Below are 25,436 nucleotides of genomic sequence, written 5' to 3'. Positions count from 1 at the left end.
AGGAAAAGGATGCTCTAAGCAATACCTCTCTGATCTCCGCAGGTAATAAAAACCAGTCCAGGAAATCACATGACAATGACATACACAATATAAACAAAGATAATATGCACCGAGAGTGACTTCCTCCATGTTTTCTCTCTGGAAGGATACGGTCATGACTGCAGAGAATCTGTCCTCATCGGTGACTACCATGTTCTCACAAGCTGTCTGTATGTCTTTCCTGGTTGTGTGGATGTCAATAATTTCCGTAGTTATCGTTCTCTGATTAACTGAAAAAAAGGGGAGAGTTCAATATGCTTCTGCATCCTTTTGCAGCCCTGGATGGTTCCAATTCTTGTATCTTAGATTGTGGGTGAGTCGCACTTCTCCATAATTTTGACAGCGTCTATCCTTATCTTAGGATCTAGATAAGCTTTTAGTAATGTGGCTGGGAAGTGAACAGCAAATCCTGTGTAGTAATAGTTTTTAGCTACTGGACAATTCTCACTCTTGTCTTTGAAAACAGTAGAACATCACTATCAACCCTACTTTTGGAAATGTGAAGCAAATTTATTTTAACCATAAAGAACAACACACACATAAATAATAATCACACACTACAGCTATAGATTTACAGCAAAAATCCTTCCGCCTAACTCCAATATTCAGGTCACAGGTAATGACCATCTCCGAATCAGTTTTTCAAGGCCTTCAACAGCATCACTACTGCCAACACCCCAATATTCAATATCTGGGGTTTACCACTAACCAGAATTTTAACTGGGCCAACCATGTCAACATTTTGGCTACAGAACAGAATTGAGGCTGAGTGTGGGGAATCTGTCACCTCCTGAATCTGCAAAGCTATCTGCAAGCCTCAAGTCAGCAATACGATGGAATATTCACCTCTGGCCCAAATGAGAGCAGCCACAACACTCAAACACCTTAACACCATCTGCCAATAATGGAGGGCCTGAATGTTCCATCTCATGGGCTCTTGGCAAAGTGAAAACATTTTGGATATCGTTGACTTCGTCACCGTATAATCTGAGCACAAACACTCGGTTCCCCTTCAGGGAGTCACTGTTTAATGTTTTTAACTGACCTTTTGCAGCAAGTGCCACAGTTGGAATCTCCTTGGCAAAATCCAGCAGCTCAGGAAAGTGCTGGCTCAGTGATTTGGCAAGAATGTGCAAGAAAGTAGATTTCCCATCCACGGTCTTTGTGGTGTCAAGCTGGGAAAAAAAATATACACATCAAATGAGAAATGCAGCATGGGGGTGCTTTTAAAACTCAAATTCAAGAAGTTTCCAATATGGTTAACCTCTCCCTTAGGGTGCAAGCACAATTAACACTCTTCTCCCCTTCCCGAAGGAACACAAGCACAATTAACACTACTCTCCCTTAACCCCAGTGGGTATCAGCATTGATAACTATTCACCCCATTTTCATTCCCAGCTGTTGATAATATTGTTAATTACTTACTCTTCTCCAGCACAATTAACCACTCCTTTTTCCTGTTGCAGAAACTGCTGCCACCATTAATCACTATCGTCTCCCCATACCGCTCCAGGGTTGTCAGTTCAATTAACTAATTACTCACCTTCCGTCTCACACAGGCAGCCAACAGCGAAAGCAATTCCCTTTCCCTTGAGAGCCTCTGTTAACATGGACACCGACTCATAACTTAATTACATTTGAACTCAGCTGTTGTTACTCACCTCTGTCAGGAAATTAATTTTAAATCCTGTAGTTTTGGGGCTCTTGGGTTGACCATTATTGAGATAATTTCCCATTGCAAGGACAAACTGTCAGATTAAAGAAAAAAAGTCAATTACTGAGGAGCAATAAGTGTGCTGGAAAATGACAACGCTTTAACATATGAAGCCAACGGGTTCTGCTCTGGATTTTCTGTTCATACATGGACTCATCCACTAGATTACTTCCCACTGCATCTCCCATAAGATACAAGGGGCTCCAGGCTGCCGGATGACCACCCTGATGGCACAGAGAGACCCACATATACATAAGGAAAGACCCACACAAAGAAAGACAGACATCCATAGAGAGAGACACAGATGAACCTACAGAGACACATATAGGAAGAAACCCACAGAGACATACACAGACATAAATGTACAAAGAACCACACAGAAAAACAAGGTCCATAACAAAGTGATGTCCCAAACACAAATGACAAGCTTGTTGGTTGAGGAATATATTGGCCATGACATCAGTAATATCCCCCTACTCTTAAGTAGTGTAATGAGATCTTTCCTGAGAAGGCAGATGGGGCCTTGGTTTAATGTCACATCTGAAAGATGGTACCTCCAACAGTTTAGCACTCCATCGGTACTGCACTACAGTGTCTGCCAAGATTATTGGCTCAAATCCTGTAGAGAGACATGAACACACAAGCTTCTGAATACCAGAGGCTCATGTTGTACCTTACTAATCATATGGTACCCAAAATAAGCCACAGCACCATGCTGCAGCAATGTGATATTGGGCCTGAACTTCTACGGAGTGGCAATCAGAGTTGGATTGCCACTCTACTCTTACTTTCTTACCTGAAATATTTTTTGATCCTATCTCACCCAATGTTCTGACTCAGGCTGGGTGAGATCTGGGCAGGGAAATTCACTTCTGAAGCTTTCAGTCGAGAGCTGCAGAGTCAGATGTAAGGAGGCCATGCCCCTTTTTTTATGGCACTAGCTGCCATAAATCAGGTAAGTTAAAGGTCCAGCCAAGTTTAAAAGTATTTGACAGGCCAGGGAGAGGGTAAATGTCTAAGATAAGCGGATAGGTTTTGGAAGGGGCGATGGGATTTTGTGGGGGGGTGTCGGGTACTGACGAGCCTTGGGGTGGGAGGGGAGTTGAATTGGGCCTCGGGGCTGGGAGACAGTCGGGCTGGCTTGAGCCTCAGGAAGGAGCATTGGGTCGGGTCTCGGGGAGGGCAGGGTTGGGTCAGGCCTTGGGGTGGGAGTCGGGACTAGTCATTGGGTGCTGGCGGTTAGAGTCGGGGTTGGGAATCAGGTCTTGTGGGTGTGGGAGTCCCTATGGTGGTGGGGGAGGAAGAGTTCTGTGGTGCGGGGTGGGTGCAGGGGGAGTCTTCTGGTGGGAGATACCCCATGGCTCGCGTTGGATGGGGTGGGGAATGGTTGGAGGGTGGGGGGAGTCCTGTAGATGAGGGTAGTCGGGGGGCTGTGGTGGGCACGGAGCATGAGGGAGTCCCGTGGAGAATGTAATCTGGGAGTGGGGGGAGTCCCCTGGGGTATGGGAGGGGTGGGGGAGTCCAGTTGCGGGGTTGCTGTGGGTCTGTACAATAGTTACCCAGAGGATAGAAGTGGTTTTAATCCTTCTATTTTTTTTCTGGGTAACTATTGATGTAACAGAGTCAGAACCATCCAAAAGTTTGCAATTTAAATCACATTTTCAGATGGTTCCCAGTGCAGGGCAATTGCCCATCAGAAATTTGCACTTCCCGGGCAATTGCCATGCAATCCTCACCTAGAAATTTCTGGGGTTGGAGGAGGCGGTCCCCCAGCGCATCCTTGGGGTACCCTCTCAGTTACACTGCCCTGGAGCTGGGATGTTCGGGCCCATTATTTTCAATCCCAGTTGTTGTTGCCTTGCCTCACGGAAAGAGGTTGAGGTGCAAACTGCAGTTTATTCAATTTGTCAAGAGCTAGTCTGTTACCTCCAGAATCTTCGCCAATTTCTTGCCACTTTTCAACTCAACTGAGGCCTTGTAGATACATTGCAGTCCAGTCTTTATCTCCTCTGTCTTCTCCTGCAATGTTATCTTGAAATGCAAGCTCTTCAGTCTGATTTTGTACTCCTTTACTGACAGCATCTACGCACAAACAAGGATGTATAAAAAAGGTATTTCATGAATCTGTGCTGAGAAAAGCACTTTGGGCAAACATATGGCACAGCAATGTGTTTTCTTGTCCTTTCCTGAAGCTGCCGATTTCTGGTATCTGTTTTCCAATGTGAACCAAGACAGTAGACCAGTAGCTACCCTCTACAATTCCCACCATGAGCCTCCTGAAAACCTATCTTTAACTCTTTAGTTCATCCAAGAGTGCCTTGTAACTTTCTACTCCATTAAAGGGTCTATATAATTGCAAGTAGATCTTACACAGGGTGAGGCAATAAAGCATGGTGGAGTAAACAATCAAATATGACACTACATGAGCAATATATTACTACAATAATTTATTGTGGATCTTCGCAGTAAAGTCCTTGGATTGAAGTGTCATTGTGGCAAAGGAGCTGGTGTTGAGGAAGATCACAGGAAAAGATAAAGGCACATATGAACAGGAGGAGGCCATTCAGCCTTGTGAGCCTGTTACACTGTTCAATTAGATCATGGCTGATGACATAGAATCAGAAATTTATGCCACAGAAGTAAGTCTTTCAGCCCATCATGCCTGTGTTGGTCGAAGATGATCTATGCAGCCTAATCCCACTTTTTATCTCTTGATCTAAGAACTTGTAGGTTGCAGCACTTCAGGTCTGCTATGTGGGACCTTGTCTGAAGCCTTGTTATGCATCAAATATGCTACCCACATCAACTCTCCTTGTTACCTCCTCAAAATATTTAACCGATGTATTCAGAAACAACCTTCCCTTAAAACCATGCTGATCTGTATCTTAACTTTATCTACTTGCCTTTTTCCCATAATTGTTAATACTCTTACCCAACAAAAAATGTTAATGTCAATTTGAAAATTTCAGTTGAACCCCATCTCAACAACTTTTTTCTCAATTTCCATGACCTGTTGTGTGAAGTAGCATCATTCCTAAAAGGCCTAGCTCTAAGTTTAGAGTTGAGCCCGCTTGTTCTAAATTCCTCTCACCCGAGGAAATATTTTCTCTCTTTCCATCCTATGAACTCCAAAGTATAAGGGAGGTTGGTGAAGGGCAACTTAAGTGCCTTTGACGTAGAATGAGGGTAGTGCCAGTATGTCTGGGACCCACCTGCAGGGCAAATTGGTCCGGCTCACTCAGCTTACTGGGATCAGTTGTGTGCCGTCTGAAATTCTTCAACTCTTCCTCGTCGGGAGCATAGAGCAGCAGCTGCTTAATGTGAGAGGGCTCCAGACGATCGTTCTCCATTGTCATGAGGATGCGGCGGAGCTCCAAAGCCGAGAGCTTCAAGTGGGCAATGAGAATAGCTGAGAGAAATAAATCCAGTTGGAAAATCAGTCATCACAAGAAAGGGAGGGGTGCAGAAGACTAATTGGGCTGGATTTTAAGCCGTTTGTCGTGGCAAGAACCATGGCAGCCAGGCCCACTTAACTGTGGGACAGGCCATGCGTCAGTCTCCCAGCATCAAGAAAACCTCCCCCCACAGTGCCCCTACCCCTCCCCCGATACCCAATTAAATCTGAAGGTGCAAAGAGTGACGTGGGATTCTCAGCCACAGCTGGCGGGGGGCTCATTGGGCTCATTAATGAACCAATTGACACTAATTATCCCTGAGCTCACTGTAAATGAGTGGTGGCTCAGAGATTGTATGGAGGCCGTACAGGTCTCCTGTACCCTCGGAAGGCTGCTCAGCAAAACCTTTGGACCTGCCAGCAGCCTCTTGGGGGGAGGTACCTCGCTATCAGGCACATTGAGCCCAATCAAGGAGCCTGGTATTGGGCAGGTGGTGGTGGCTGCTAGAAGCCACCCCCTGCCCTTGCCTCCAACACCATCCCACAATACCCATCCTGCCTTCACTAACCTGTGATCTGGGGTTCCTCTGTGATCCTGGGATTCAAGTGGATGCAGTGTTGCCAGCAGCCATCGCTCCTGCTGGTGCTGGTGGCAATGATAAGCTGCCAGCCTCTGATTGCCTAGCGGCTCTTTGTAAGCAGGACTTCCGCCACTGGGGTCCTCAATTGCGGGCAAGGCCCGATGGTAGCCAGTTAAATGCCTAAAGGGCGGTGAATCCTGTCCTGCCTCCCCAACAGAACTGATGGAGTTCCCTGCCAATTCTACAGCCATTGGCAGAGGCCCCGGATGGCCTGACAAAAGTTTGGCCATTGTGGTACTGAGAAGTATACTTGAAAATGAAACCAAAGGAAAGTAAGAACAATTTAACACTGGTCCACTCACAGTCTGAGAGAGGAACTGAGGAACAAGAATAACTGCTCAAGCCCTCCTATACTCTCTAGCTAATAACTAAATATAAAAGGCAAAAGGCAGCAACCTCCCAAATCTCACCTAGGACTAGTCCCTGTTCCATCACAACACAAGGCCCTGTACTCCATTCTCCCACTGCCCAATCCCTCCCAATACAAGAACCAATCCCTCTTCTCTCTCTGAATATTCTCCCTTCCATTAGGACCCTGTCCTTTCTGTGTCTCTCATAACCTCATTCCCCATCCCTCCACCAACAGTCCCCAGTCCTCCACACTCTCTCTCAGTGCCTCCCTCCCTCCCTCCCAACACCACAGCCCTGCCCTCCTTTCTCTGCCAATCCAATACCTCTTCCTCCAAACACCAGGCTCCAGTTCTCTATTTGCTCTCAGCCCTTTAATTCTCTTTTGAGAGGGCTGACAACTGAAAGAAAGTGAAGGCCTGGAGCCTGAGGTAGAATGGACGAAATACAGGCCAGCTGTCAGCTGGTCTTTCACTTGTGCACGTTGTTAATTTTCTCCGTCAATCTCCACTAGCCATGTCCATCCCAGTAAATGATAGATGCAATCTTCCTGTAGGCCCCAGGACAAAAAGATCCAAATTGAGTCAATCAATAAGGAAAAATGCATGAGTTGCAGAGTGTGTTTAAAGATGTACAGAGGAGAGCAGAGAGCTAGGTAGCAAGAAATATCTAACAGGGAGAGGGAGAATGGGGTTTTATGCCAAGGGAAATGTTTGTTCATGAGCAATTTTAGTTGAGCTTATAATTAAAACAGTCATTCTGTGCCTAGCTGTGCTACAGCATATTGACTGTGGAGGGGGGCATGGAACTTACACATATTGTAGGCCTTCTTGCGGGACAATACTTCCACCACATCCTTCTTCTTAAAAGTTTCAGGTATAAAACTTGCTTCTGCAAAAAGGAAATGGGAGAATAAGGAGAAATGCTCTAACCAGGATCATATGGATCATCACATCATCAGCCAGCACCAACCCATGTCTGCACCATGAGACAAGTGTCCACATAGGCCACTTGATGATCGCACCGTATGGACCCAGTCTCAGAAATGGAATAACTAGAGTGTAGTGCATCAATTCACCACTGGGAGCAGCCTGGCTTCATCCACTTAGATACACTGAGAATACAACAGTACTTTGGCGCACACAGACAGCCTCACACACAGTACACAATCACAGCTTGCCACATACTGTGCGTACTCACTACCTAGCACACACAACCTAACATACTCGAATGCTGTGTGACACACTGTTGGGCGATGCCAGGCTGTTACTTACTGTTTGGTTTCTGAGTTCCAAAGTGCAGCTCCAGATCTAGGTACTTGACCATGTCACTCAGCTTATCGTAATCTGAGTCCTCTCCAAACTGAGAAAAATGGAGATAAGTGATTTGCAGAGATAATTGATCATCAGATGGCTTCAAATCAACAAGGCACAGAACAGTAACCTTGCTAACACAGTGACCAACCTCCCACTGCTTTCCCTTGCACTGAAGATTACTCAATGTGACTGGGCATGTTTCAAAGCTAGATTTGCATTTGGAAACATGACAGGCGCTGTGGAAAGCATAGTCCCTGTAATACAAGGAAACTAACAACAAATTCTGCAACTGGGCCAAACAACTTCTTGCCACAACTTCTGGACATAAACCCATTCCCTCTCCTGATTTTTGTTTGCATAGGGCTCAATGGTCAGCAGTTATTCACTCTGCCTCTCGCTCAGTTGACTGTTTTACATGTATGAGCTGAGCAGACTATTTGATCATGACACATATCATAGGTAGGGGCCGATCTCAACAATGGACATGCACATTTTCAGCCAGGTCACTGAATAGTGATTATGAGCAAGAACCCTCCAGATTTCCCCCAACATATTCCAAGGTTTTGAGGAAAAAAGCGCTACTGATGTCACTGTAAATAAGAACAGTTAACTCAGTGCAATTTGAAATGGGTATCTGGATTCTTTCTGCTCTGTGGTCAGTGTTTGTTCTGTTTTCTGTGTCACAGCAACCATCTCCTTTTAATGGTGCTTCCAGTTTCCATTTAAAACTTTTTTTTACAGCCTTGCAAAACTGACAGGCAGGAAAAGACCTGTTGGTCCATCAAGTCTGCCCCACCTCATTATGGCAAAGAATCCTGACGACACATCATCTCACACCGCCAGCCCATGCCCTCCACCAGACAACAGCAATGTAATCTCCTTGGAGAAATGAGAATACCCAACAAGAAAAACAATACCATTGAAAATTCCAATCCAATGCCCCATTAAGTAATCAAAACCAGTCCAGGAGATCACAGGGATCAAGAGTCATCAACAAGCTACTTGCTTCTATGTGATGTGATCTCTGCCCTATTCAGGAAGAGATCCAACTCCCTCATGAAGTCAGAGTGCCAGATTTTCATGGTTGAGAGGAATATCGGGAGTCGGAAATTTTCTTAACCCCGTCTCCTTCTGGAGGAGCCCGCCCACCCTGTTTTGTGTCGGGAAGGCCGGCATAGACTGGAGACAGGCCTGGGCCACAACAGAGGTGCACAGATGGTGAGGCCAGCAGGTTAGAAGACTTGCCTCCATTTAGTGGGACGTCAATCCAGTTCTATTCATAGTTGTTAGCCCCTCTAACCCTCATTCCCTTTACACCCACTCACCCCACCATGCCTCTTCCATGTCCTCTCATATTCCCTATGTCCCTTCATATCTCTCATGTCCCCTCCATGACCCCGCATGCATCATCCTTGCCTACTCACACAGTATCAACTAGGTACAGAACTCATGAGCCATATAATAGCACTGGCAAGCCTTTGAAATGCTCATGGAATAAAAAACAGGCTTTCAACATTCTCTTTGAAATAAATGCCCCTTACAATCTCAAAAAACCAGTTTTTTAAACACAGCCAGTGGAATTCCAACCGAAGAAACTTTTAATTCTATCCAAATAAACACGCTGGCATTGAGAAACTGCTTCAAAGAAAGATTAAGTTAGTACAAGGTAATAAAACTGTCAATAAAACAGAGCTAGCCGTCTTCTTTGTAACTGTGTAAATAGCTCTCCAGAGGAGCTGAATTAATTAGTCAGTTTTGAAGCTCAGCAAAGCATTCAAAGTAAGGCCATCTGGAGAAACAGATGTCTGGCCATCTCTTCAGCTTCTATTGATACAACTGCCAGATGACCACATTATGAATACTTGGCTGAGCATTTAGCCCTGTGTGGTATCAAAAAAGAGGGAAATTTCTGTCCAAAAAAATGTTGAATGCCTGATTTTTTTTGTCCCAACTCCAGATTAGGGCTCCCCCAAGTTCAAGACTCCTCTGAGGAGCCGTGAACCACATTTCCCTCAAAAATCAGCCTGACTACATCAAAATTGCCAGGGGTCTGAAATGCCCACCCCGCACTGGAACTGGCAAGGTCAGGAGTGCTGCACATGGTGGCCCGCACCTTTATCCCGCCGTGGCAAAAATTGCTGGAAGATGGAATGGTGCACGAATCCCAGACTTGACTCCAAAGCACCATTTCTAAAGTCCCTCCGCCTTTGTTCTGACATGGATGGAGGCATGAAAATCCAGCCCAGTGTGTCAGCACCCACCACACTTTGATTCGTGGGCTGAGTACAGGAAACACTGATCATGTGGATTCAGCATTTGAATCTCTAACCTTGCAGGCTGAATACTGGAGCTGAGTGTTGGACCCACTGAGTGCATGGACTGGGCTGAATACTAGAGCTGGAGTCACTGACATTTGAGCCACTGAATATATATGTCACTAATAGATCAATCATAAAGACCTCCCTTCCCCAGTTATTTCCCCACCTGCCCCAGGTCATTACCCCAACCTTCTCACCCTTCCTTAAGTCAGAAATCCCTCCCCATTTTGTCTCCATCACGCCCAATCATAGTCAGAATTCATCCTCTCCCTGTCACATCGGTGCTTGAAGGGTTACACTTGGTAGGTTGGCAGGGGATAGCTGCTGGAGCACTAAAAGAACTGCTTCACGTACCTGACCCCAAATGGTCCCTTCAGAGTTTTCCACTTGCTCCCATCGCAGTCTCTTCACACTCATATGGCTGGATTCGCTTCTGCGGTGAAACCCACGGTGCAGTGGAGGAGGGCCAGATGAGCCTGGTAAAGGAGGAGGGGGAGGAGGGGGTGGGAGGGGAATAGACTGATGCTGGCTGGAGGAGTAAGAGGGGGGTGGAGGTAATGGAGGTGGGGGTGGAGGTGGGATAACCCTTTTCAACTCTGAGATTAAGGTGACAGGTTTTGGGTCATTGAACTGTATGGGTGGAGGGGGAGGGGGACTTTGAGGAGGAGGTGGGATAGGATCTGAACATGAAGAATATGTTAAGGAACTTCCATCATCGCTGCTGCTGACATACTCACTGGGGCTGCTTGGGTCATTTGTGCCATAGATTCCCTGATCCTCTGGAAAGGTCATCTTTGAAGAAAGAGCAAATTAATTTTGCTTCCAATTTCCACCCTTCCATCATTTTCACATGGTTCATTACTGACACTTCCCTTCCCTTCCTTGACCTCTCTGTCTCAATTTCTGGTGATAGACTGTCCACCAATATTCATTACAAGCCTATCGATCCCACAGATACCTCGACTACAGCTCCTCACACCCTGCTTCCTGTAAGGGCTCCATCCCATTCTCTCAGTTCCTTCGTCTCTGTCGCGTCTGTTCCGATGATTCCACTTTCCAAAACAATTCCTCTGACATGTCTTCCTTCTTCCTTAACTGAGGTTTTCCACCCACGGTGGTTGACAGGGCCCTCAACCGTGTTCGTCCCATCTCCTGCGCATCCACCCTCACACCTCCTTCTCCCTCCCAGAACCACGATAGGGTCCCCCTTGTCCTCACTTATTACCCTACCAGCCTCCGCATTCAAAGGATCATCCTCCACCATTTCCGCCAACTCCAGCATGATGCCACCACCAAACACATCTTCCCTTCACCCCCCCCCGTCGACATTCTGTAGGGACCACTGCCTCCGGGACACCCTGGTCCACTCCTCCATCACCCCCTACACCTCAACCCCCTCCCACGGCACCTTCCATTGCAACCGCAGAAGGTGCAACACCTGCCCCTTTACTTCCCCCCTCCTTACCGTCCAAGGACCCAAACACTCCTTTCAAGTGAAACGCACTTCACTTGCACTTCCCTCAATTTAGTCTACTGCATTCACTGCTCCCAGTGCGGTTTCCTCTACATTGGAGAGACCAAACACAGACTGGGTGACCACCTTGCGGAACACCTTCGCTCTGTCCGCAAGCATGACCCAGACCTCCCTGATGCCTGCCATTTCAACACACCACTCTGCTTGCATGCCCACATGTCCGTCCTTGGCCTGCTGCAATGTTCCAGTGAAGCTCAACGCAAACTGGAGGAACAGCACCTCATCTTCTGACTAGGCACTTTACAGCCTTACGGACTTAACATTGAGTTCAACAACTTCAGATCATGAACTCTCTCCTCCATCCCCAACCCCTTTCCAATCCTCCTTTTTCCAATAATTTATAATTTTTTTAATATATGTATATATTTTTATATATTTTTTCCCACCTATTTCTATTATTTTAAAATTTATTTCCATTCATTGTTTTATCTCCACCTTTTAGTCTATTTCGATCCCTTCTCCCCCACCCCACCCCCACTAGGGTCATCTACCACTTGCTTGTCCTGCTTTCTACCCTTAATGTCACCATTAGCACATTCCTTAGCTAATATCACCATCGTCAACACTCCTTTGTCCTTTTGTCCAAGACATCTTTAGCAATCTCTTCTTTGCCTCCACCTATCATTGGCCCTCTATCCAGCTCTACCTATCCCACCCCCTCAAAGAAAAGCCCCATCCTCACACTTCCTTCCCATCAACAAAATCGCATCCTCAGACCTCCTTCTCATGTATATAACCTTCACAGATCCTCTCTTTAATTTATACAGAAACCATTCATTTAGATTTGAGCCTCTACTTTATTCCTGGTTATCTGTTATTCTACCTATTAACCATTCCAACACTGCAATTAGATTCTAGCCTTTCGCACATTCTTAGAATCTCTGTTTTCTCAGCTCCTTGGTGAGATTCCTGTCAGTAATTCGGGTCAGGGTGCCTAATCTTTATCTAATGCTATTTGAAATCAGTTAAAAATCTTACAAACATTCAAAAGTGAACAGGAAAAGGTCCAGCTAGTCCATCAAGCCTGACCCATCTGGTATGGTGTGACTGCTGTAAACCATCACCTCCATTCTCCTCATGATCTCGCCCAATGATCCTCCTCTTCCCAATGAACCCTCCCCAAACATCCAATATCCTCCCTCTCCCAGTGACACTCTCTTCAATGACCTTCACTCCCCCAATGATCCAGAGCCCCACCTACCTTTTAAATATTTAACAGTAAGGAAATTGTCTGATTCCCTTTTAAATGTGAATCAGCTTTTACTATGAATCTGAGTGCTGCTAATTGTCAAGAGCTCTACTAAGTTTGAAGACTTACTTCTTCATAATCATTCTCTGGGTTCATGAACTCATCCATAATGGTCACTTTCTGTCCCAGCTGCTCGCTCAGGGCGTCCAGGAACCGGTCTGTATCACGGCTGCGAGGAGGCCGGGAGAAGGTGAAGAGCTTCTTACGGCGGTTCGGGGGACTGTTCATGATCTCCATGTTCTGTGGCGAGGGGCTAGGACTGCCATCCAGGCTGACGTAGGGGTGTGGGTCTGAATTAGTTGGGGAGGGATCACTGGGGGCATGACAACGACAAGGGTGCATGGGAAGAGGCTCTGTCTGCCATGACAGAGACATCCCCAGCTTTTTGCTACCTGCAACATAAACAAAAGTAATTATTTCAAAAATTATTTTACAGATCTACTTTAAGCAAACAGAAATATGCAGGCACCTCTTTAGTGCTGACACCATTTGTGCCAGACACGTTTCAGCAGTCAAGACCATTCCACACCCCCGCAGACTCAATGGGCTAAATGGTTTCCTACTGTGCTGTACTATTTTATGGTAAGAACAGAACAGCAAGTGGTGGTGAGAAACTACAACTGACCTCAGTACCCTAGGCTAGTGAGGGACCTGACCCATTTCCCTATACTAGAACAGTGTCTACACTTCAAAAAGTACTTAATTGGATGTAGGCATTTTGAAATGTCCTGAGGTGGTGAAAGGTGCAGGAAGAATGCAAGTTCTTTAGGTGTGATCCTGCAGCAATGCCTTTAGGTACAGTAGCCAATGTTCATTTTGTTAAAACCCCTCTAACTTCTGCTATTTTCTTCTGCAGTGCTGTAGTTTGCTATACAAGGAAATGAGGTGTCCTTACTGCCACCCAATGGTCCTAAAGGTAAGAGAGCCAGTACAGAAAATCATACAAGCCAGCTATGCACCGACTATTTCTGGTCACAGGTGGCACAGTGGAGGGAACCACAGATCTGTGTGGAATACTCTGCTCACTAAGCAAAGTCAGGGTGGGGAATCAGATGAGGCAGAGGTTAAAGATGTAATGGCAGAAGTACTTGTGCATGCGTGCAGTTACTGATGATGTGGATTCTGGTCCACAGTACAGATATGGTCTTGGCTCCTTAAGTTGCTCGATTAAAGTAACAATGGTTGGGCCCATTCCTGATTGAGAGTCACTGCGCAGAGCAGCCTGCTAGAGGGTATGAATGAAAAACACACATAGGCTAGAGGTTGTGCCACTCTACCTGAATGGCTCAGTTGTTCCGGTATTGGAGATGTTCTGGGCAGAGGTGGTTTCATCAGTTTCCCTGAGTAGCCAGACCCTCCACGGGTTTCTATTTCAGCATAGACAGGAGATATCTGAGAACAAAGTCCCACTCCAGTCAGCATCATAGAGAGAGAAGACAACAATAACAATAACAACTTATTTTTATATAGTGCCTTCAACATATTAAAACCTACCAAGTTGCTTCCAAGGAGCATTATAAAACAAAAATGACACCAAGCCACGTAGAAGACATTAGATTATATGGCCAAAAGTTTGGTCCAAGAAGTAGGTTTTAAGGAGTGTTTCAACAGAAGAAAGTGGTTAAGGTAGATAGTTGAAGTGTAGGGAGGGAATTTCAGAGCACTGAACCTAAACAATGAAGGCACAGCCACAAATTTTGGAGTGATTAAAATCGGAGAGACACAAGAGGCTAGAATTAGATGAACACAAATATCTCAGAGGGTTGTGGGGCTGGTGGAGAGATAGAGAGGGGTGAGGACATGGAGGGATTTGAAAACAAGAATGAAAATTTTTAAATCATGATGTTGCTTGACCATGAGCCAATGTAGGTCAGTCAGCACAGGAGTAACTTGTGAAAGGAACTTGGTGTAAGTTAGACAAGGGCAGCAGAGTTTTGGATGGCCTCAAGTTTACAGAGTGTAGAATGTGGGACACCAGACAGGATTGCATTGGAATAGCCAAGTCTAGAGATAATACAGGCACAAATGAGGGTTTAAGTGACAGCAAATTACCTAAGGCATAGGCAAAAATGGGCAGTGTTATGGAGGTGGAAATAGGCAGACTTGGTGATGGTGTGAATATGTCATCGGAAGCTCACTGCAGGGTCAAATATAATACCACCAAGGTTGTGAACAGACTGGTTTAATTTTAGATGGTTGCCAGGGAGAGGGATGGAGTCGGCAGCCAGGGGAATGGAGTTTGGAGCTGGGACCGAAAACATTGGCTTGGCTCTTCCAAATAATTAAATGGAGGAAATTTCTGCTCATCCAGTGCCAGATGTCGGATAAGCTGCCTGATAGCTTAGCAACATTGCAGGAGTCGAGAGAGATGGTGGGGATGTTGAGCTGGGTGTCGTTCTCGTTCATGTGAAAACTGATGCTGTGCTTTTAAATTATGTTGCGGAGGGGCAGCATGTCGATGAGAAATAGGAGGGGGCCAAGCACAGATCCCTGAGAGGCACCAGAGGCAACAATGTGGGAGTGGGAAGAGAAACCATTACAAGTGATAATCTGTCAACGATTAGATAGATAAGAATGGAGTCAAGTCCCACCCAGCTGAACAACAGAAGAGAGGATTTGGTTTGGAGGAAGATGGGGTGGTCAACAAGGCCAAAGGTCAGGGCCTGAGACATTTGATGAAACCCTGGCCTCTGATCAGATTTTAACCATCAGCACAAAATATTAAAACTGACTAAGGTCGGCACTGAGTTACTGTCAAAATTAGTTTGTACTGAGGTTAAAAGCTTCTATCAGGATTACAACAGGCAGGGGCAAGCAATGTAAAGGATGAGTGCCATGGAGGGCTGAATGGTTGATGGAGATGGTGAATGATAGAACGGAGAAAGTAAATGATAAGAAAAGTGAGTAAAAGGGGGTGGGGTTAATTGATAGGGAAGAGTGAATGGAAGAAGGACTAAGAAATAGAAATAATGAGGAGTGTGATATAGGGTTGTGCTTTAGGGGAGGATAAACAATAGAGAGGGTTAAGTGATAGGCAGAAGTGAATTATGGGAGGTGTGTGACAGATGGTGTTAACACAGGCTGGGGTGCAGCTGGTCAGGAGGGCGCACAATTTATGGGAATGTTTCAATGGGATGAGGCTGTGTAATATGGGAAATGCTTCACAGGAAGAGTGGCTGAAAATACATTGAAATATGAGCACTCACCTTTCTCAGGTTGGGTGTCTCAGGGAGGGAGGTACCATCTCCTGCTTGTCGCTCTCCAGGGGTAAGGCGCATATACGGATCCCCAACATCCCCAGGACCTCCTGCAAATAAAAATCATATACACCCGGGTTTACAAGTCATAGTAAATTGGCAGTGTTACAGTGAGGGGTGTAGAGTATATACAGACGGTGTTGTATTGAGGGGTGTGAAGTATGTCAATGATTTCTCAAAAGTGCACAGCAGGAGCAAGAAACATGACTGCAAGTCTGGTTTTGTAGTCACAATGTGAATCAAGCCTCTGAGAATATCACCTATGCCTTGAATAGAGCTCTCAGTATTCCTTCAAATTACTATAGAGACCCAGATCTGTGCTGTCAGATAACAGGAGCTGATGATTCACAAGGCCTCTTGAATTCCTCCATAAATTGCTTTTCTGGCTGAGCTCCAAGGTATATTTTTCTATTTAAAATGAGCAGTGATACATTCTTCCCTTAACATAAATCACTTTAATTACCAAATCTGGGAGAGGCAGACAGGATCCCATTACCTCATTACCATAAAACAATCTGCCTTTTATCACATACGCTGGAATTCAGCAAGTCAACTCTAAACCCAACCTCAAACATGGACAGTCAACTATTCTCAAACTAAGAGTACCATAATGAATCACGAAGAAAGAGGAACAAACTCAGTAATAACAAACCCAAATATATATAGAGCAACAGACCCAATCTCAGAAAGAATAACAAATGTAAATTCTAATTTAAAGAAAGCAAACTCAATCTAAAAAAGAAAAATCCCAAACTCAGTGTAATAAATCAAACCTTAAATACAAGGAAAGTAATAAGCCCAATTTCAATCTCTGATAGGATTGCCAACTCTATCTGGACATATTCCTGAAGCTGTCCTCACAGGACCTCTGACCTCCAACTGCTCTGTCCCCACATTCCTACCATTGGTCTATCTTTACAAGCTTCCTACGCCAATTTACAAGCAAATTAACTCTTCATTGTCCGATGATTCCTGAATGTCGGGAGAATAGCCTTTTCTCCCATGTCCAATATTTTTAGTACTAGTAAACAAAAATTTTCAAAAAGTTTTTTTAAATGCACAATTTTTAATGCCCCTGTGTTTTTTTCCTCTCAAGCATTGTTCACAGCAGTGTCCTGGAGATTAGTCTTTAATTGCTGGAGATTCCAGAGTCTGAGTCCATATAAAAGGCAGACTATACGATGGTATTAAAACCAAAGCCGTCAGGGTCTTGGACTTGCATTGCCCAGACTGTTCATTATAAAACTAGGGTGACAATAATAGTTAAATGAAGTTTTGCAGGTGAGACTTCATCTATGTGCAACAAAATTATGCCTGGTCTAAGGGCATTGAAATAAACTTTGTGCTTCAGGTTTGCATTTGTTGGAGAGGCAGACTTAAAAGGAGTCTAAGGGGCTTAGGGGCTTAAGTAACAAGCAGGTGGACTAATGCTTTGTAAAACATGAGCCACCAGTTTAATTAGGAAAGCAGAAAATTAAGTTGGGTCTTATGAAGGTTTATCTATAGAGATCAACCTGTGAAATAGCAACTTGTGGATGATTGGGTGGACTCATTCCTTGCAATCCTGCGAGAAGGTGTTAGACATATTCTTGGTAACCTACTGGAGATCATGCAGATGGAAGGTAAGAATTTGGGTAATAACCAATGGATTGGAGTTTGCCTTGGACTTGCTCGAGAAAGGATTTTTTTCATAGAAGTATCCTGAATTAGCTGCAATTGGATATATTCCCTGCAGCCAATTCAACGGGGAATTTGATATATGCTTGAAAAAGAGAAATTGGATAGCTCTTTCAAAGAACCAGCACAGACACAATGGGCTGAATGGCTTCCTGTGGTATATGATTCTTTGATTCTAGGTCCATGTATCTGTTGCCTCTATAGATGGACAGAGTAAGAACACAGGATGAGTCCAACAAGAAGCAGAGCAGTGCATATTTGTCTGATCACCTTTTCTCATCTTGTGTGTACTACATAGCATGACAAACCCAACCCCTAATCGAGATTAACAAACCTAACCTGAAATAGAGAGCAACAAATCCAACTTTAGCAGAGGTTGAATTAAACCCAAACTCAAATAGAGAGAGTAATAAACACAACCTCAGATAGAGTAATAAACGCAACCTCAAAGAGAGAAACAAACCTAATCTCAGGTAGAGTGATAACTCTAATCTCAGACTGAGGGTGTAATAAATTCAGACTCAGAACTCAGACAGAGCTCCAAACAAAGTAACACCAAGGAGCAGATATAGTCCAGATGAGCAACTGTGTCTGGGGAATGTCTGGCCAATATGTTTCATCTATGAACATGTTGGAAATACACAGCAAGTGCAACAGTATCTGAATGAGAATTGAAAGGATAGTGGAGAAAGTCTCCTATCCAAGATATTAGCCTGTTTATTTCCTGTATGTTACTGTTGTTAAGGAGCATGCCGTGCTTTTCAAGCATTTTCTGGTGCTATATCTAATCTGATTTCTGTTGCCCATAATTTCAGGTCAATTAAGACAAAGGATGGGGAGAAAATATGTGATGAGTACCAAATAAATTGTAATAAAGGAGGTGAGAAAATCAGCAGCAAGAGGCTATAGGAGGTTTGGTGAGCTAAAAAAATGAAAAGACAGGGTTACAACAAAGAACAACACCTGGGTGTGGAATGTTGTTTTTACATTTTCTCCCCAACTTTCCTAATGACTGCTGATTCTTTCAGTTGATATTATTTTAGGTTCAGAAGACAGGGGGATTTACAGTGTGTGGTTGCTTACTGCTGCTTAGTAAGCTTGAACCAGATGAGATCTGACATGGGACTGGACTTTACAGCCCCCAACTATGCATGTTTCCAGCAAGTGGGGACACGTAAAATAAGAGGGGTAGCAAGGCCACTGCCTTCCCACCTACCCCTAACTGATCACCATAAAACGGTGGGTGGGCAGGTGCAGAAACTGACAGCCCACTCAGCATTTTTAAATAAATAACTGGTGGGTAATTGAGCTTGATGCCAAGCCAGGTGACCCATATTCATGCTGCCCATGCCATAAAATGGTTGGCATGCAGGCAGGAGTGAGGAACCTGCTTTTGAAAAACTTTTTGTAAAGGAAGAAAGTGGGGACACAGCATTCAGTGGTGCCCTTTGCACATCGGGGGCAACCCTCTAAGATGTTACCCCGAATTTGTCCCTCCCCCCACCCTTCTCTCCCTGGTCTGCCCAATCCCTCCCTGCCCGAAAAGGCCCAAAATCCATCTTCTCTTCTTTGTGGAGGTGCTTGTGCTCCCAGCAGTGCCCACTACTCAGTTCTGGTGGTGCTGGGACTGCTAGAGCTGCTGGCCAATCAGATGGTGCAGAAGTGTCACTTTCAGCCTGTTTAGCTGCCAGCAGAGGCATTATTGCTTCAGGGTGGGCTTTATTTGTGAGTCCCATTTTGTAGGCTGACATCTGACTTTTGGGGTGGAGGGGGAGAGCAATGCGCCCGTCTGTGAAATTAAGCCCTTGGTAGCTTGCTCTATCTTAATTACAAGCTTTCTCTCTGTAGGAAACTGCCTAAATGGCTGAGAGATGGAGGAATGTGTGTTGTACTCACTCATATTATGGTTTATTCAATATCGATCTCCTTAGGAGCGGCAGCCATGGAACAAAAGGTCTTAGGTTAAGTTCCAACAGGAACTTTAATAACTGTCTTGTAACTGGAGAATGTGAAGTACAGCTCACTCTGCTGAGTCACACGGAGGCAATAGCTACCTTTTGTTTTTATTAAACATCCATTCCACTTTGAACAGACCAGCTACTCAGGCAAGAGACAACCAGGTTTACATTACTGGTTGGACACTCCTGTGTAAATGCATCATTTGCCTTTATAGATGTAGGCTGCTTTGCTTTTCATATATAAAGGAAGGGAAAAAACAACTTTAACCAGGTCACATCCTAACCAGAATAACCTGCATGTACCTGGGTTCAACCAGAGCAACCAGAAAGCATTTCGCCCCTGATTTTGTCAGCCGACTTTAGGCATCGCCCAGTTGGAAGGGAGCTTGAACTGAGGATTGGCTGAAGTCGATCATGCCCTATGCCCCGACAGGGCCACGCTGGGACTCCAATGTGTCTCTATACATTTTAAATGTGAGTTTTTGGCAGCTGAACAATTATCAGCTTCACAAATATGGGAATAGGACTGGGGACTGAGGCTAGTCAGCTTTGGAAAGCAACCACACAGGCTAATCGACTTTGGGAAGCAACCAGCTAGTGACTGACATGCTGCGTAATGTTACTGAAAGCTGGTCAATAGGGAGAGTCAGGACAAGATTGATGGAGAAGAGGAGGTGGAGGATGTAGTGGAGAGGAAGAGGGGGTAGTTCAGGTGGCGGCGAGGAAGAAGAGGAGGTGGTGGTGGAGTGGAAGAGCTGGAGGTGGCGGAACCCCCATCACTCTAGTGAAGTCCCCTTAATGGGCCTACTGCACCTGGGCACCCTCACCCACTCTCTCTCCCTCACACACATCCTCACTCTCACCCCATTCACTCACCCAACCCTCAGTCGCACTCACTCTCACGCCCATTAGGCCTCACTCAGCCTCAATCACTCATCCTCACACACTCATTCACTTGGTGGTGCGATTGATCGGAGGCCTGAGGTCTCGGGGCGCCCAAACGCGGGTTGCGTGCCAATGTGCACAGCGAGAACTGTGGAGAGAAGCGGCGGGGACACGGAGATTGCAGGAGAAGGGGTGGTGGAACCTGGAGAAGTATTAGGGGTGGGAGCTGGCCTGAAAGTGGCAAACAGGGCAACGCGTGGAGAGCCAGGGAGAAAAGGGCAAGAGGTGGGGCCAAGCAGGGAAGAGCCAGCAAGTGGCGGAGACTTGAGGGTAGCCGGGGCCCACCAAGAAGTTCAGCATTTGATTTTATTCAGTGTGATCATTGTGAAGTAATATGGCGCTGACATTAAGGCCTCCTCTTCGTACACTGGAACCATACAGGAAGTGGTTTCCAATTGGAGGAACCTCATTGGCTCACAGAGATTTTGGCGCCAGTTCCTGACCCTGCCCCCAAATCTCAAAATCGAAGACCCCGCCCCTGCTTCATGCTGATTGCCCAGACCTCAGCAAAGCTGAAATCTGATTGGTTGTTGTGAATGGCACTCAGCAGGGGTGGCCAGTTCAAATCTGCAGCCTACAAGAAGCCATCCATATGGTGTCTGCTCAGAGAGGGAAACATTTCAGCAATCAATAATCCCTAAAGTTCTGAAGGCATGTATTGCTGGGCAGTTAAGAAACTCATTTTTATTTACTTTACATAAATTTGTTGAGAAATATAGGGCAGGATTTTTCATCCCACAGGCGGGCATGCAGTCGAACCGATTGGGAGTAAAATAGTGTGCAGCGACGTTGGGCGAGTGTCACGAGGTCATTGCGTACTGTCACGATATTTCACTCGGCGCACGCGAGAGGTGGCAGTATGCCAGCCAACAATTGAGGCCTATTAAGGCCTTTAATCAATTAATTAAATTGAATTTTTTGCTGCCCGTCCAACCGTTCAGTTGGCGGGCGGGGGAATAGGTTAGGCGGCTTTTGCATTTTTAATGAAACTTCATGCACGGATGGATGAAGTCTCGTAAAGTAAATTAAAAAAATAAAAATTTTCCATATGTCCCTGTTCATGTGACAGAGCCACATGTGGGGACATGATTTCCTTATTTTTGAATTCTTTATTTTTCAGGTTAAAAATCTTCAGCTCCCTGAGGCAGCTTTGTGCCTTCAGGGAGCTTTCATTGAGTACATCCATGTGCATACGCACACTTCAGCTTGCGCGCTCCTCCCACCCCCACCACAGCAACACTGAGGTTATCTGCACGTGTTTCACTCTGGCTGGCTGTTAATTGGCCAATCAGTGTGAGATCGCGGTCAGGGCCTGATCGCGGGTGGCAGACTGTTGCGCAGCAGCTCCTGGACTCTCCTGCCCAACGAGGGGAAAGTCCTCCCCATAGGGAGAGAATCTATTGCGAGTTTGAAATTTTGGAACAGTGCTGCATAACTGGCATTAGAAATTTTTTTTTGTTACTGGATTTGATCTGTATTTTTCTCTGTTCTTAGAACACCCGTAATTAGCTGTGGGACTCAGCCTGCATGGCCAGATTCATAAAGTCCCGCACGGTCGTTAGGCATCTCTACTGTTGCTCTTGACTCCCTTGAGCTGTGAAAACACGCAAGGGAAGATTGCAAAGTTGCAGCAGAAAGTGGCATGGCTGAGGAAAGGGAGGCAGCTCTACAGCAGATGATTGAGGAGGAGAAGGGGAGAGCCCTACACCACAGGTCGGAGGTACTCGAGGCACAAAACAAAGCTGGAAAATGTGCTGTCATGCACTGCCAGAGTCAGGTAACTTGTCTGTCTGTCTTCCCTTTCTCTCAAAGCAGCATTGGGTGGGAGAATGGCACAAATGATTTTCTAGTATTGCAGTTTGAGAAGCAGCACCTGGAGGCACAGCAACAGTAGGGTCAAGCCACCCCCAAATGCTTCTGGAACCTGGAGGCACAGCCGCAAATGTCTACAACCCATTGATGGGAAGGTAATTAATCTTAAATGATTCTCATCATCCGGGGCTTAACTGCGTGTGTAATACAACAGCACTGAAACTTCATCTGAATAGGAACAGATGGAAACGTGTTTGTACTCGAAAGAGTTACAACAGCACTGACTGCAATATGAACCTTAATGGAGTATATGATTTTTATCTTGTTTTTTTTAGATGTTTAATAACTCGCTGCCCTTATTTTGCCTACATGTTTAATTGCTGGATGAAGTTCAGATCTTGGAATAGCTGTGGGGCTCAGTCCAAGGCCAGTGGACAAAATTGTAAAATCCCTTGCTGTTAGCATCTGGGGCATTGAGAAACTCCAGGACAGAGTCAAATCAGAATCTGAACAAGAAAATGGATTTCATGGGCATTAGATATATTTTCATTTTGTAAATAAAGGGCAGAATTTTTCGCTCAGCATGCGGGCACACACCCTACATGCTCAAGCGTAAAATAGCACGTGATGACGTCAGGTGAGTGTCCCAATGTCATCGCGCACTCATGCAATATTTCACTCGGCGGGTGTGAACTGGAGTTAGAGCTGCACCTGCCATCAATTATGAGGCCAGTTAAAGCAATTAAAAAGGCAATTAAGCTAGATTTTATGTTGCTTATGCAACTATGCACTCGTCGCATGGGCAAAATGGGCAGGCAGGCAGCCGACAATTTCAAAAACCTCATCCAAGGACGGGATAAAAAGGGTCAGCAGCATTGCCAGTGTGAGCAGTGAGGAGTTTTGGAGGTAGTTTGCTGTTGGTTGCTTATTGGAACTTGTCAGCTTCATCTCTGTTTGGGGCTTCATTCTTAGCACTTCCAGGCTTCATTTCAAGACTTATTGGCATTTGAAATGTCCTCGGAGGATTCAGACCGTGCAAACCCTTCCAGTTATCAAACAACCTTCTGTTACTCTGGTAATAGGGATTGTGGTCTCCACTGGTGTCACCTCTTCTGTGGAGGAAGAGAGGGGCAGAAGGGAGAGGAGGCCAGGTGTCCCAATGCAGCTTCCAGGGGAAGGACCTGTGGAAGGAGAGGTGCAGGTACAAGGGGTACAAGGCCAGCAGAAAGTCCAAGGTGAAAGGGCCGCAGAAAACGCCACTCCCTGCTGCCAGGGTTTACAGGTGGTGATGCAACTACCTCAATAAATCCAAGGTGCAAGGCCGAAGGAGGCTCCACCTCTCAAGGGAGACCATGACCTCCATTTCCCAGATGATTGGGCCTGAGATCAGCTCAGACTGTGTGGGTGGACACCCCATGCCAGTGGCTCTGAAGGTCATGGTTGCTAACTTCTATGCCTCCGGCTCTTTCCAGGGGTCAGTGGAGAATCTGTATGGAGTCTCCCAATCAGCTGTCCATTGTTGCATCAAGCTGGTGACAGAAGCTCTGTTCAGGTGGGTACTGACCTTTATTTTTTTACCATACGGATGAGGCCAGCCAGGCTGAGCAAGACAGAGGCTTTGCAGCAATTGTTGGGTTCCCGCACGTTCAGGATACCATTGACTGTACACATGTGACCATCAAGGCACCAGTGGGTCAGCCAGGTGCATTGGTTCACAGGAAGGGATTCCATTTCATGAACATGCAGATAGTGTGTGACCACAGGATGCATTTTCTGCAAGTCTGTGCAAGGTACTCTGGCAGCTCCCATGACCCCTTACATCCTGAGACACTCCCAGGTGCTGAGGCTGTTCAGTGCTCCAGCCCGACTGGATGGATGGCTACTGGGTGGCAAGGGCTATCCATTGAAAAGGTGGCTCATGACGCCTCTCTGCCATCCAAGAACAGAGGCAGAGCAGCATTACAATATGAGTCATGCCTCCACAAGGGTGGTGGTAAAGAGGACCATAGTCTTCTCAAGATGCGCTTCCAATGCCTGGACCATTCAGGGGGTGCACTACAATACCCCCTAGAGCGGTTGTAACTGATAGCGGTTGCATGCTGCACCCTCCACAATCTGGTACTGGCAAGGGGTAACCCACTAGAGGAAGAGGATCTTGACGCAGCTGCACAGGCCACAAATGATGAATCCAGTGGTGAGTCAGAAGAGGAGAACAGTGAGGAGAACACTGAGGGTGTGGAGGTAGACTTTGGTAACCTCCAGGGAGGCATGGATGCCTTGATCCAACGCTCCTTCAACTAGGCTATCGCCTCATGCCAGGGCTGCCACTTCCATCCTGGACATCTGAAATGACCCTTTCATTAGAACCGAAAAAGCACTCAGTGCCTGTGCAATAAAGTACTGAGCCACTCACGTCCAGCATTACATACTGGCATGCCCTGCACCAGAGAAGAAAAAAGGTGAAGCATACTCAGGCCATCAGAACCAAAGCAGATTTAATGTTATTGTCACATTGAAAGCATAATGGCATTACCATTACTGGTGTTGATGTCCACACCAGCAGACATATAAACCAAACATAAATGAACAGAAAATCACCCATGAACTCTCCCTTTTATGCTCATGATGCTTTTAACTTACGTTTCCAAGTGCTACATTTTGATGCTTCTCCCCTTTCGCTGGCACCGACATTGGAGACAACCTGCTGACTCTGCTGCCTTGTTAGCCTTAATGACCTTGGCGGTTGTCCTCTGGCCAGTGGAGCCTGTGCTGGCCCCACCTGGGAGTGAGTGGCAGTGCCATGGCTGGAATCTCTGCAATCATCGCAGCCTCATCAGATGCGACAGTCACTGGCAGAGGGGCAGAGGAGATGTTGCCATCATCCAGAGTGCCCTGAGAGGAGCTCACAGAGACAAGCAGCTTGTACACCAACATAAGGTCACTCTGGTCCTCTTTGCTCACCATTAATGGACAGCACCTAGCTGGGTGCCTCATCCACCTCCCACACTGACACTGACCACCTGAGGTAATTGCCTGTCTGAGGGTTTCCCCGTCTGAGCACAACCCCAGGAACCCCTGATTCTGTCCCTGGAGTTGCCTTTCAACGAGAGTCACCACTCTCTCAATGGAGGAGGCAGTGCACTCGGCCATGAGGGTCAACGCAGTGCTTGTTCTTCACATGGACTCCTCCACAAATGAGACCATAGCACACAGACCCTCATGGGTCTCCAGCAG

At 46.0% G+C, this 25,436-nt stretch overlaps 1 protein-coding gene across 1 annotated transcript in view; it reads right to left on the bottom strand.

Annotated features, from left to right (window-relative positions):
• The window catches only part of LOC121288020 (delphilin-like), an 87,301-nt gene that overhangs the window by 29,018 nt on the left and 32,847 nt on the right, over positions 1–25,436 (bottom strand). Inside the window, exons 7-15 of the mRNA XM_041206236.1 lie at positions 12,623–12,945; positions 10,125–10,562; positions 7,411–7,498; positions 6,950–7,027; positions 4,966–5,162; positions 3,680–3,835; positions 1,701–1,787; positions 1,085–1,214; positions 151–269 (exon numbers count right to left, since the gene is read on the bottom strand). Of these exons, the coding sequence (XP_041062170.1) occupies positions 151–269; positions 1,085–1,214; positions 1,701–1,787; positions 3,680–3,835; positions 4,966–5,162; positions 6,950–7,027; positions 7,411–7,498; positions 10,125–10,562; positions 12,623–12,945 (1,616 nt within the window). The remainder of the gene's footprint in view (positions 1–150; positions 270–1,084; positions 1,215–1,700; positions 1,788–3,679; positions 3,836–4,965; positions 5,163–6,949; positions 7,028–7,410; positions 7,499–10,124; positions 10,563–12,622; positions 12,946–25,436) is intronic.

The sequence above is a fragment of the Carcharodon carcharias genome, chromosome 15 (genome assembly GCF_017639515.1).
Source record: "Carcharodon carcharias isolate sCarCar2 chromosome 15, sCarCar2.pri, whole genome shotgun sequence".
In the NCBI taxonomy this organism is placed as follows: domain Eukaryota; kingdom Metazoa; phylum Chordata; class Chondrichthyes; order Lamniformes; family Lamnidae; genus Carcharodon; species Carcharodon carcharias.
The sequence above is the reverse complement of the archived record's forward strand: the minus strand, read 5'-3'. Positions and strand labels throughout refer to the sequence as shown.